The sequence below is a fragment of the Calidris pugnax genome, unplaced genomic scaffold (genome assembly GCF_001431845.1).
Source record: "Calidris pugnax isolate Ruff unplaced genomic scaffold, ASM143184v1 scaffold197, whole genome shotgun sequence".
In the NCBI taxonomy this organism is placed as follows: Eukaryota; Metazoa; Chordata; class Aves; order Charadriiformes; family Scolopacidae; genus Calidris; species Calidris pugnax.
This window is the reverse complement of record NW_015090936.1, coordinates 2,272,460-2,284,725: the sequence shown is the minus strand read 5'-3', so window position 1 is coordinate 2,284,725 and position 12,266 is coordinate 2,272,460. Positions and strand designations below refer to the sequence as shown.

Sequence of the window (12,266 nt, the reverse complement as noted above, 5' to 3'; positions counted from 1 at the left end):
AAAAAATGGCATTTTTTCTTCTAATGGACAAGAATAGAGCACGGGGAAAGGCACTGTACCTAGATTCCATACCCTGTTTGAAGAGATCAGAATCTTGATCTCATTTAAATGTTTCTGGTCCTTGCGTATGCACTGAAAATGAGAACAGGCTTATCTACGTCTATCTGACGCTAAAAATGTCCCTAAGCAAGAAAGCCAAGAAGTATAACATCCCATCAGAGTTAACTCTGTCAGAACAGAGAGGTACCATGTTTTTTAGGTAGGCTCAAGTTTGTGGCTGTTTATACAAGATCTGAGAGTAAGATGCAAAGTGCATCACTAATGGAACCATTCATCAGAGAGGAAGGGAATGTCTGTACTGTCCACACAGACACAAACAGCATGGCCCTACCTGCCCTAAAATCTAATTTCAAAGCAATGGAAGCTGATTATTATAATATAAGTATTAATATATTGAAACAATGCAACAATCAGTCATTGCTTCAACAATATTAATGAAATAGGAAGTTAAGAAAAGCTCAGAAAATATTGATATCTCTCTCAGAGTATGATATAGGGATCAATTTACAATAAAGTGTAGTTAACAAAATGCTTTTTGAAAGCAGAAAGAAAAAGCATTGTAACACTTCAAACTGAAATGTCTAATGACAGATAACAGTTCTGAGACGCAGACAAGTTATTCTGTAGAGAACAGAAGGTGTCATCACTTTTATTAGGCATGTCATCTTCCCTTTTCCCAAATGATACTATTTTTTTTTTCTAAGTAGATGACATGTACTAGCATATTTGAGGAAAACTAAGTCAAGAAGAAACTACACACTGGCATAATGCTGGTATTAAAGTCACTATCTAAGAATTCCAAAACCCCCTACTATCAATACACAGTTCATCTGTGTATTTTACTTGATTGTGGGAGTGGAAATGAATCATATATCAACTTGGATGGCAATAAAATTATTTAAAATAATTTGCTGTTACCCAATCCATTTGTCTGTAAGTATCATATTATAAATATAGTTGGAATATAGTACTTTTTTCCCTATTTTAAGGAAGCAGAGTAATCACATGCTCTTCAGATTCTAAATTTCAGATGCCAGATATCAAAAAAGCTCATATTTTTTATTTTCTTTTAAACTATAGTAAAGAAGCCATTAAGATGAACAGAACAAAATGAATGTCTACTCTTGCTGAGAAAGACTTTCAGTATTTATTACAGCTGACAGTGAGCTGCTATAATATCTGAGTAAAACATTGCTGTATGATAATTACATAGTTTGTATTTAGGAGTATATTGTACTTAGAAAAGTCCATATGCAGAAGAGTATGCCTTTAGGTATAAATGAGGCTTTTTTGAAATTAGCCTCTCTCTCTTTGGGTTAATACCAAGATTTTTCCTCTTCCATTCACAGCTAACTGGTTTGATGACAACTCATTCTGATGTAAAGCTGAGTATATGGTGCCTGGAGAGCTGCCTGGCAGAAAAGGGCCTGGGGGTGTTGGTCGCCTGTGGGCTGAACATGAGCCAGCAGTGTGCCCAGGTGGCCAAGAAGGCCAAGAACATCCTGGCCTGCATCAGGAACAGTGGGGTGAGTAGGACCGGAGAGGTGATCGTCCCCCTGTACTTGGCACTGGAGAGGCCTCACCTCGAGTACTGTGTCCAGTTTTGGGCCCCTTACCACAAAAAAGACATCGAGGTGCTGGAGCAGGTCCAGAGAAGGGCAACAAAGCTGGTGAGAGGTCTGAAGCACAAGTCTTATGAGGAGAGGCTAAGGAAGCTGGGGTTGTTCAGCCTGGAGAAGAGGAGGCTGAGGGGAGACCTTATTGCTCTCCACAACCACCTGAAAGGAGGTTGTAGAGAGGTGGTGGTCGGTCTCTTCTCCCAAGTCACAGGCAACAGGACTAGAAGAAACAGCCTCAAGTTGCACCAGGGGAGGTTCAGGTTGGATATTAGGAAAAATTTTTACACTGAAAGGTTATCAAGCATTGGAATGGGCTGCCCAGGGAAGTGGTTGAGGCACCATCCCTGGAGGTGTTCAAAAGACAGGTTAACATGGTGCCAGGGGACATGGTTAAGTGATGTTTTTTTTGTGAGAGTTAGGTTGATCGTTGGACTAAATGATCTTTAAGGTCCCTTCCAACCTAGATGATTCTATGATTCTATATATATGTGAAAGTACTTATACTGTGATGATATAAAGACCAGTATTACTCTTCTGACACATTCCCACTTGCCTTGTGGAAGAACAGCAGGCATGGCAGCAAAGCTCATGCAAAGGAAGGAAAAAGCATCACTTTGACTCAGCATCAGCTCACTTCACAGAACTTTGTTCAAAGTGGTTCATCTTACGTTCCTTTCAAAAGCAACAATAAATGAAAAAGAAACTCTGCCATTAAAAGCTTTCTATTTCATACCCACACTCTATAAAAAGCATCTAGCTGAGTAGAAGCTAAGTTGTGTATCAGTAAGGAACGAGTAAAAACTTGCCAAGACTTCCAGGTTAGACCAGAATTCATTTGTTTATAGTTTTATGCACTCCATAGATAACAGTATGTCACTGCACTTACACCACTGCAGATTGTTAATTACATTCAATTCTCCCATTAAGCAGATGTGTTACTGCATTCTTTTACATTAAAATAAACTTGGAATAAAACTATGAAGTACAAAAAAAACCAAAGACAATCATTAATCTTCCTGGCACTGGAAGCAATGACTATAGCCAGCAGAGCTCTTTGCATAAAAGGCCTAATACCATGAATAAGCTTTCTTCTAAGAAGTTGCTTTGCATCCTGCAAGACTCGATTGCGCAAACCAGAACAAATTATAGATAAAAACAAACAGCAAATCACAAAGGGCATGTTGTAAACCTAAAGAAAATTAAAGTTCCAATTCTGCAAAAAGAAGTGCAGATGTGTCTTGTCGGAAACCGACACAATGATTGGTACATGTCAAGCACGTAAACTTGGCAGTTGTTTGCTCCATCGTTAGGGAAATCACTAAAACATTTTAGAGCTTATCTCATCTAAAATGAGTTAAATAACAGCACAAACACTCTGCTTAATGAAATATGCACCTTCTATTTTAACTGTGTTGCTTATGCTGGGCTTGAATCAGTTCTACTGTGTAACTAATAAGCTAAAGAGTAGGGAAAGCTGACAGATTTTAAAAACAGACAACGTGACATATTTATGAACAATCCTAAATCTTTCTATTAATTTTTCAGGGAAAGCAACACATTACATGTGCATGAGCAGAGGTCATTTATCACTAACAGTTCTAGATTTAACATATAAAACTTTCAATGTCAAGATTAAAGATGGAGATGTACAGGTACTGATTTATGTTTTCTGAGGGAAAATATAGTCCCTCTTTCTTGCCATGAAGCCAATTTGTCTTTCTTTTTAACGATAATTTTATTTTACTTGCCATGTCTCAAAGATTTACAAAACTTGGATAAATATTAAAGGCCATATATGCATTTTCCTTAATACAGAGAAGCGTTGATGCTTCTGCATAGATATAGGAAATAGTTTATTTTTATTTTGTGACATATGACATGCAACAAGAGAAAGAGTCATAAAAACAGTTAAATGAAAAATAGAAAATAAGATTGTTTATCAAAGGGTTTAACTCTCTACTTGACAAAAAATGGAAAAAGACAACATTTTGATATGCTGTTATATATAGTAAATGTGAATATATTTACATAAATCAAATTCAAGATCCTGACTTTATAAAATAAATATGTTAAATATAGTAAAGCAGAAAAACTGAACTGGACTATGCAATAGGACACTGTACCTGAATGAATAATTTACTTGGAAACCAGCCAGCTGATGAGGTAGAGTAGCACTTACTTCTAAACGCATCTCACAATAACCGTGTTCACACATTACCTCAAGAATTTTAAAATTCCATATTTGAGAAACAAAGTAGATGTTTAGTTCTTCCAGATGATAGGACTTCCATGCATATATAGATTACTGCAGCAATTTAATTATTGTTGTTAAAATTCAAAACATCATTTTTCTATCAAACATGCTTATTGAGAATATAGATCAGAAAATGGTAGCAGATGAACTAACAGTGAATTCCCTAAATATGCCAAATTTTCTATGCTCATACCAGGCTCACAGCTGTTAATATTTACTCAACAGTTACTATTGCTTTTATAACCCAAATGAATATTAATAAAACCAAAGATTAACTGTGCACATTTGTGCTGTAAATTACTTTTAATCCATGAAATTAAATAAACACGTATAGAAGGTAACAGAGAATACAGGATCTCATTCACAGAAGGCCAGTCTGGTTTTGTAAAAGCAGTACACATACTGCAAATCTGACACATTTTGTTCTAATTTTCTCGTGTTACTAGATCACAAAAATAATTCACAGTGGCCAGTGGAATGGTGTCACTGTTGTAATCTCTCAATGTAGTATCATGTAAAGGAGAAAGCCACACAGGAAAACTCCCAAACATTACCAAATTACTCCATTCTGTTTCTTCTCATAATTACGCTCAGGCAATTCCATTGCACTGATTAGTGATTTCTAAGTGAACAACTATTTAGAGATATGGAGAGACAAGTACTAGATTAAATCAGACCTAAAACCAAAAGAAGGTTGAAGACTTCACAAACTGGAACACACAGGTCTGGAGACTTGGGATCCCAAGTGCCCACCATGTGCTCCTCATCTCACAAAAAAATATTTTTGTATAGTGACAGTAAGATTTGAATTTGAATACCAAATCTGAATAATTGTTTTTATTGTCCAGGCAGAGTATCTTTGTACCTCATATCAGTCATTTTCTTACTTTTAAGTGCTTGATTTTTAGGAATAGCAAATAAAAACATTGTTATTATTTAGTAATATCTGTGAGCTTTTGAAGCCTAGTACACAGCAACAAGGTATGCACACAGCGGACCAACTCCAATTTACCCTGCATTTATATTATCATGGAATTTTCACATACAGGAAGGTCTTAATAAATTCTCCTTACCTCATCTGGTTTGGTGACACATTTTCCTTTTCCCGAACACTGGAAGTTATCTGAATGGCTTCCCACAGGCATGCAGGTACTGATTTTCACTACCACAGTCAAGCGTAGCGCCACAATGCATTTAGTAACTGAATCGTTCAAAAAACCTTAAAAAAACCCAAAACATTATTCTTACTATATGAGAAAATATACTAATACATATTAATACTCTACTGCTAGGTAAATAAATAAAACTGATTTGAAATAAACTGTCAACTAAGAACATCACTGGTCATATTTCATACACACCTATCTAAATTTAATGCATGTAAATACAAATTAGAACATAACTTGGAAAATAACATGCATCATATTGATTAACAAAAGAAAGGAAGGCTGTTGAAACAGCTCTACCTCCAGACTTGTAATCTGCTATCATATTTGAGGTCTCTAATAATCAAAAGCTTTTCCCTGTTATCTTCTTGATAAGTTAAAAACATATTTCCTTAATTTTTTTAATGACAAGGAATATTAAAATTAAATTCAGTGGATTGTTCCACCACAGTGATTAGACTCATGGTTTCCTGCTCTTCAGTGTGTGGCATCAGTCAGCTATTTTGTTCTGGGAGCTTGTAGCAGAATAAACGTGCAGTGACATAAGCATGTGTTTGGTATAGGGTATATACTGCATGCAGCATACTGCATGCAGAATATATGCATAAAAAAATCCAAAGATCCTTCCATAAATAGTCAAACTTAAATTTTACTTCACTGTCCTTCTAAGGGTGTACATCCTTCCATAAATAGTCAAACTTAAATTTTACTTCACTGTCCTTAACGTAGGTAGACTTCTAAGGGTGTACGACTGTTTGTAGTATCGGTATGGAAAGTTACAGACACAGAACCACTGCAGGATTAAACTTTTCTTTAGAAATTAGCAGAGACATAATTCAAGTCAGAATTTAGGCCTTTTTTGAAATCTAAATATCCTTAATTTTAAAACGAGTGACAGTAAATTGATGCAGGAAGCGTATGACAGAATGTTTTTTCTAATATTTTCAACTTTAAATTCTAGAATCCATTCACAGCCTAAATCTCAAAGGAACACCAAAGATTCTATGACACCATCTAGCTTCTTGTATTATAGACTGGAGATAGCATAATATTTAGTCAAGCAGAAAGAAAATAGTACAAAATATTTATAATGAACAGTAATAAACCAAAGTTACATGAAACATTCTGAACTTCAGGTGAATTCTTTTTCCAGAACAGCTGCTGAACTTTACTTACATTCTGCATATGAAAGTGTCAAGCATGACTAATTCTACAAATTCCATAGAAAATCATATGGAAGATTTCCATTCTTTGCTCTTAATTTTTAGATTTCACTTTTTAAAATGCTGCATCCTTTGAACAATCAGTTGTCTATGCTAGAAACAATGATCCCTAAACTATGTCTTCAAAGCAGGAGAATCTCATGTCCAATACAGATGTCATCAGCTTGAGTTTAGCATCTGCAAGTTAGCTGAATATTCTAAAAGACCAGACCTAAGAAAAAAATATATTGGGTATGGTTTCAAATGTCTAGTGGTCTGTTTTGGCTAATGAAGATTATTGTAATCTTCTGACCTCATCAAAGCAAGCCAATTTATTCTGGCCTTAATAAAGACTCCATTTTTACCCATCTGTTCAAAGATGCAGCCAGAATTATTTCCTTTAACAATTGAATGCTATTGTCACTGACAGTCATGCAATTATATGTGAATGCTTGGAAGAATGTGGTATTTAGAATATGTCTTTGGGTTCACATTTGCTTGTCTGAAGTAGATTGTTACATATTCTTCAGGACAGTTCCCTAAAGGAATATCAAATCAACCTTCTTTGTACTTTGAGTCTTGTTACTATTTTGGTATCAAAAGCCCTTAGGCAAACCACTGAAAAAAAAAAAATCATTGCTCTCACTGGAATGACACATATTTCCCTGTAATTTCCAATTATCTCACCTGATTTCCAAAGACTAGAAAAATAAAAACACAGCTGTTTATATTCACTCTATATAAGTTGCATACAACTTTCTGAAATCTCTAGGTTTTAAGGCTAAAGGAAGCTTGTCTGATCATCTAGATATGACTCCCTGATTAACTCGGGTCATAACACTTCAATTAATTTCTTCTCCAATTCCCATAACAGCAATGGAACTAGAATGAGTTTTAAGTTCTATTTTTAACTTCTAGGTAGGAGACTAATTTCAGAAGCATGTTTATATCCCTTCACCTAAGGTCTGGAGAAAAACATTACAGCTTCTTAAAGCAAAAGGTAATTGTGTTCTTGCTGGTTTTCTAAAGCTATTTAAAACACAGTGACATCAGAGCATTTTAAGTTGAAGAATTCAGGGTTCCACTATTTATATTAATATTATGGAAACAATTTTAAAATATAAGAAATCATAATACGATGTGAGTAGTCATTTAGATTGCAGAGGAGATATTTTCTCAGCTTTGTGCACATCGGTAGACTGAGAAATGCCTGCATGATTTCGTTGGCAGTATGCATGGTATAATACACTACAGCTCATTCCACCCTGGTAGCTTCACCAACCTAGGTGAGCCTTTATGCCTAGGAGCGCAAAGTATACATGCTCCCATTTCTCTCTCATCAAGGAAGTTAAGAATGAGAAATAAAGAATAAAGTCAAAATAAAAGACGACATATGTCATCATTGTGTCCAGGTGCTTTCAGCAAGATCACATCACGCCATTTAGACTACCACTACTCATACATCGATTGTAGATTTTCCAGACTACACAAACCAATTTGCTTCCCTTGCAAGCCCCATTTCTGAACAATACTTTCCTTAGTGGAAGTGCCACTTCCAATAGTGGACTGCCAAAATGAGGAAGACTGAAACTAATAAGCCACCAACTCAGAACATCATCTTATTGCATATCACACTAACAGCAGGCATAAGACTCAACTACAAATCATAACTCTCAGTGCGCACTCAGTGCTATTACACACACCAACACTCACCTGCTGCAATTGCCTCCAATACATTTCTCTGTATTCCAATCTTAACATCTATTCAGCTAATGTTGAAACGATAATCATTTTACAGCAGAAACACAGTAATAGTCCCCTACATTAAAGTTCCAATTCACTAAAGTATAGGTCTTCGAGCCAACCTAAGTGTTACTTGGTTAAGGGAGAACAACTGTCAAGGAGTTTGGGCACTCACTCACAATGAAGCTCTGTCCCCAAGTTCTCAACTTATTTTTAGCCTGGTTTCCCAAAGAAATGAGACAGCAGTGGGATGTCTACCAGTTTCCATCTGTTCTCTTTTTCTCTCTCAACACTTTCCCATACCAAAAGCTTTTGGGGTCAGTAGCCAACTTCAACACCTTGTGAAGCAGTGGAGTTCTCAAAGACACTAAGTGCCTACAGTTTCACTGCACAGTATATAACCCTGGCACTAACGGGAAGGAAAACAAAAATAAGAACAAAAACCCCAGAATAAGGTGATGTCATTTCTCCACCCCATTCCCAGTGTATAGTACAGTCAGTTATTCATTATGTAGAAAATGGGAAACTGGGATATATACAAATGGAAGAAAACCAGACAGTATCAGTCCTCGAGGAGTAAAGCAGTGTGTTACTGGGTGTGCCTGCACCACATCTTCAGTTCATTACATGCAGTAACATAATGAAGCTATTGTATTTCCAAACCCGATTTCAGTCTCCAGAAACAATACGGCTGCTACCAGAGCATACTGCACCATAGTTTATAAGCCTAAGGTTCATTACTGAACCATAGTCCATAACCGAGAATAGAAACTACTTAAAATGTCTGCTAGTTTGTTCACAGATAGTGGAAAGTTATAGAATTAACCTAAAGTGTAAAAGAGACAAGATGAATTTTCTCTTTGACCACATCTCTCATCATATTATCCAGCAAGCTAAATCTTTTCTTTTGTGGCCATTGAACTTTGCAGGCATAAGAACAATTTAAAGAAAGGAAGCTGGGAGGAGCGGGAGGAGGAGGGAGAGGAAAAAAAGAACTAAATTTTGGTTACAGTACTCATCAGAAAATGTATAAAGGAGACTTGAATTCTAGTCCTTTCTCCTAAAATTATGTCCAAATTTTATCCAGATGTTATTTCATGTCGATAGCACTCCGCTATCCATGTTTCATATGGTATAGCTAACATTCAAGACTATGAAGACCACCACAGGCATCTAATCACCACCATGCAAAAGTGCCTTTTTTAATCTAAGCATAAAGTAGTAAATTCAGTTTGACTATACAAGCTAATTTACCTCTCTTATGGCACTGTATAGTGCAAGTAATGGTTATTCATCTAGCAAATCTAAGAGAGCTCAATCCTTCCATTCATTCATGGAGGTTACGTTCAACTCATTTTAGGGACCTAAAAAATGAAGAAGCATAACAAGATGCTCTGACAACGCACTTGATTGTGAAAATTTACTTTTACATGTGAAATAATAGAGGCATGTTTTTGATTTATAAATAGACAATCATTTATTACCTTTTCCATGACCCTCATGGGCAGGGTCATTAACGCCTCTCAGTACCCTCAGGGCCCTGACACTAATACTGTTCTACAGCATTTGAAAAAAAATGGGTCAGGAATCTTTTCCTAGTTTGCCTTAGGATGCTCATCATACATAAGCAGAAATCAAGAAGTGAGAAACAGGTAGTCAATGACATTTGCAATCTTTGATGCAGTACTTCTGTGCCACCAGTACCATAGGATACTTGTACAGAACATCTGAGATTATTCTCTAATGATACTGCCAGGCAACACAGCATCTGGGGATATAAAAATACAGCTGCAATAACAAAAGTGCTATTTTGCTCACAAATAGCACTATTTATAAGTCATACAACTCTCCCAAATTCTATATAGATCAGCATTCTTACTGTGCTTTGTCACAGTAGCCTTGGTCAGATACTGCTTTTGAAAGTATATATAAATTTTATTGCAAATCAATTCAAGAACTGTTTCAAATACTTTATTTTTCAAAAATTCACATGAAACAGCAATTTAAAGATTTTTGCTGTTGTTGTTAAGTGACTAAAACTTCTCATTGTATTTTTTTTCTTCTCCAAATTGATATCATAGTCACATTTTTAAAAATAGATATCCTTTACCTCCTTCACTGCTAACACTGAAAACTCATCCTGGGCTCTGAAAATCAAACGAATACTTTCTTCACAGACATAATCACCATTACAGTGATAAAGATAAATGTGCTGCTGGTCAAGTTGCTCAGTAAGATTATTGCAATTCTATCAGAGGCAGGTTGACAATGACAGTGTTACACAGGTGTAACAGAAAGCAAAACTTGGGTGCAAGAAAATTGTTATCAAAACTTTGGGAAGAAATAGGCCAGAGCTTGACTTTCAAGCTGGAGCTCAGATTTGCAGGACTGACAGATAAAATATATTTATATTTATGAACTGAGGAAACCAGTTGGATTTATTTAGCATCAAAAAATCCCAAATTATGTGTTCCATTACATTTGCTCTATAACAAATGCAATTTCTGAACTTCACTGTTACTAAACATTTACCCAACTTAATAGCTTGATTGGACCAAAATCCACGACAGGCTTATGAAATAGTCAGCTAGCACAAGTTACAGTTACAATTATGAAACAACTTGCATACAGCTTATTAAGGAGATGTGACAGTAGCTTAGTGTGACCTTCTGTCATGGCTTCAAGGACTCTGCTTACTGTCCAAAATAATGGTGAAAGCCCAGTGAAGGGTGACAAGACTAATCTCATAATAGATATCCTGTATCGCAATTTCCCCATTATGTGCTTATTTGTCAGCATCTCCACAATGCTGCCAAGCTGGTAGTGAACTATTTTGGGCACAAATGTAGACCACCAGAATCTCTGATACCACACTTCACGAAAGCAGTTAAGTGTGGTGGAATACAAATGACATAGCTGGGACTGCGATAAGGGGAGCTGCAGTAGATTGGATGGTAACGTTAGCTAGGATTTATCTGTAGTGACTGGGTTCAACTTAAAGATTTATGAGTGGCTACCTGACATTTAAATAAGCTGTACAGAATGTTACATTAATAGCTAAAGATCTCAAAATGTTTTATCAGCTTTATTAACATGTGCCTCACACTTTCCTTTAAATTATGCATTAGTATCCTTGTTTTACGGATGAGGTTAAGCAGGCTGCCCGAGATCACACAGTGCAAACAACCAAGTGATCAGCTGAAAGTAAACATCTTGACTGTAAATTGGTCACAAAAGTCATATTTGAAGAGAAATCTTAAAAATAAACAAACAAACAGAAGGTATTTCGCCAAGCATCACAAATTTGAGCAGATGAACCTCCAAAGACAGACTAGAAAAATAACTTCCCACTCAGTGAATAAAAATTAATTTTGAATAGTTTACTGATTAATTAAAGACTATTCTAAAGCATAAAAATTATTTAAATGCTTAAAGCATTAAAAGCTTAAAGCATAACACAATATATAAAAAAGTAAATAGCCTAATGTTTACATCTACTTATAGGCAAGACAAGGTACATGTAAACTGATTATGAAGGGCAGAGCAGGATATTGATTTTTTTTATCATATCTATAAAGGTGCCCTTTCTTATATAACCTCACAGCTTTCTTCAGAATGGTTTGGATTTCAGCTGAATGCTTAACTTTTTGCCTTATAAGGCCATCTTTTTAAAAAGCCTTTGAAATTAACACTTCATTGAACCTTTTACGCTGTTCACACTTCTGCTGCCACTATTGTTTATCAAAAGGCCATTTTCTGCAAGCTTAGCTTTTATGCCCAGAACCTCAGGGGAATGTCCACAGTTGAGCACAATACTCAATACTGCCTACAACAGAGCCCTTCCAGGCAAACTGCACACAAAAAATGAAAACCCCATTAACTGGAGGAGTTGTCACCAAATTCCCCCATCAGCGAGGCTGACTTGCACAAAAGTAATAGCCACACACACAGGTTACAGAACTGTGTGAACACTCCAACCGCGGCATGTGCGAGGCAATGTGACTCTAGTCCAGAGTGAAAGAGGGTTAAGTCAAATGACTGCGCATACGCCATGGGCTAGGAGCTCACACAGATGCTCAGCTGACACAGGGTAACTTGTTAAAGCTGGAGTAACTTGATTACGTGACTTTCAGTGAATCCAATTCCCAAGTCTCCTATTATGAAATAAAATTGTCCTATTTCATTTTTGCTTAAGTAAAAACAATTTCAATATGCAGCAAAC

The 12,266-nt window shown here is 36.1% G+C and overlaps 1 protein-coding gene across 1 annotated transcript in view; it reads right to left on the bottom strand.

Moving 5' to 3' along the window:
• DNER (delta/notch like EGF repeat containing) overlaps positions 1-12,266 on the bottom strand; it is a 122,919-nt gene that overhangs the window by 44,595 nt on the left and 66,058 nt on the right. The window contains exon 5 of the mRNA XM_014951814.1: positions 5,007-5,152. Coding sequence (XP_014807300.1) covers positions 5,007-5,152 — 146 coding nt within the window. The remainder of the gene's footprint in view (positions 1-5,006; positions 5,153-12,266) is intronic.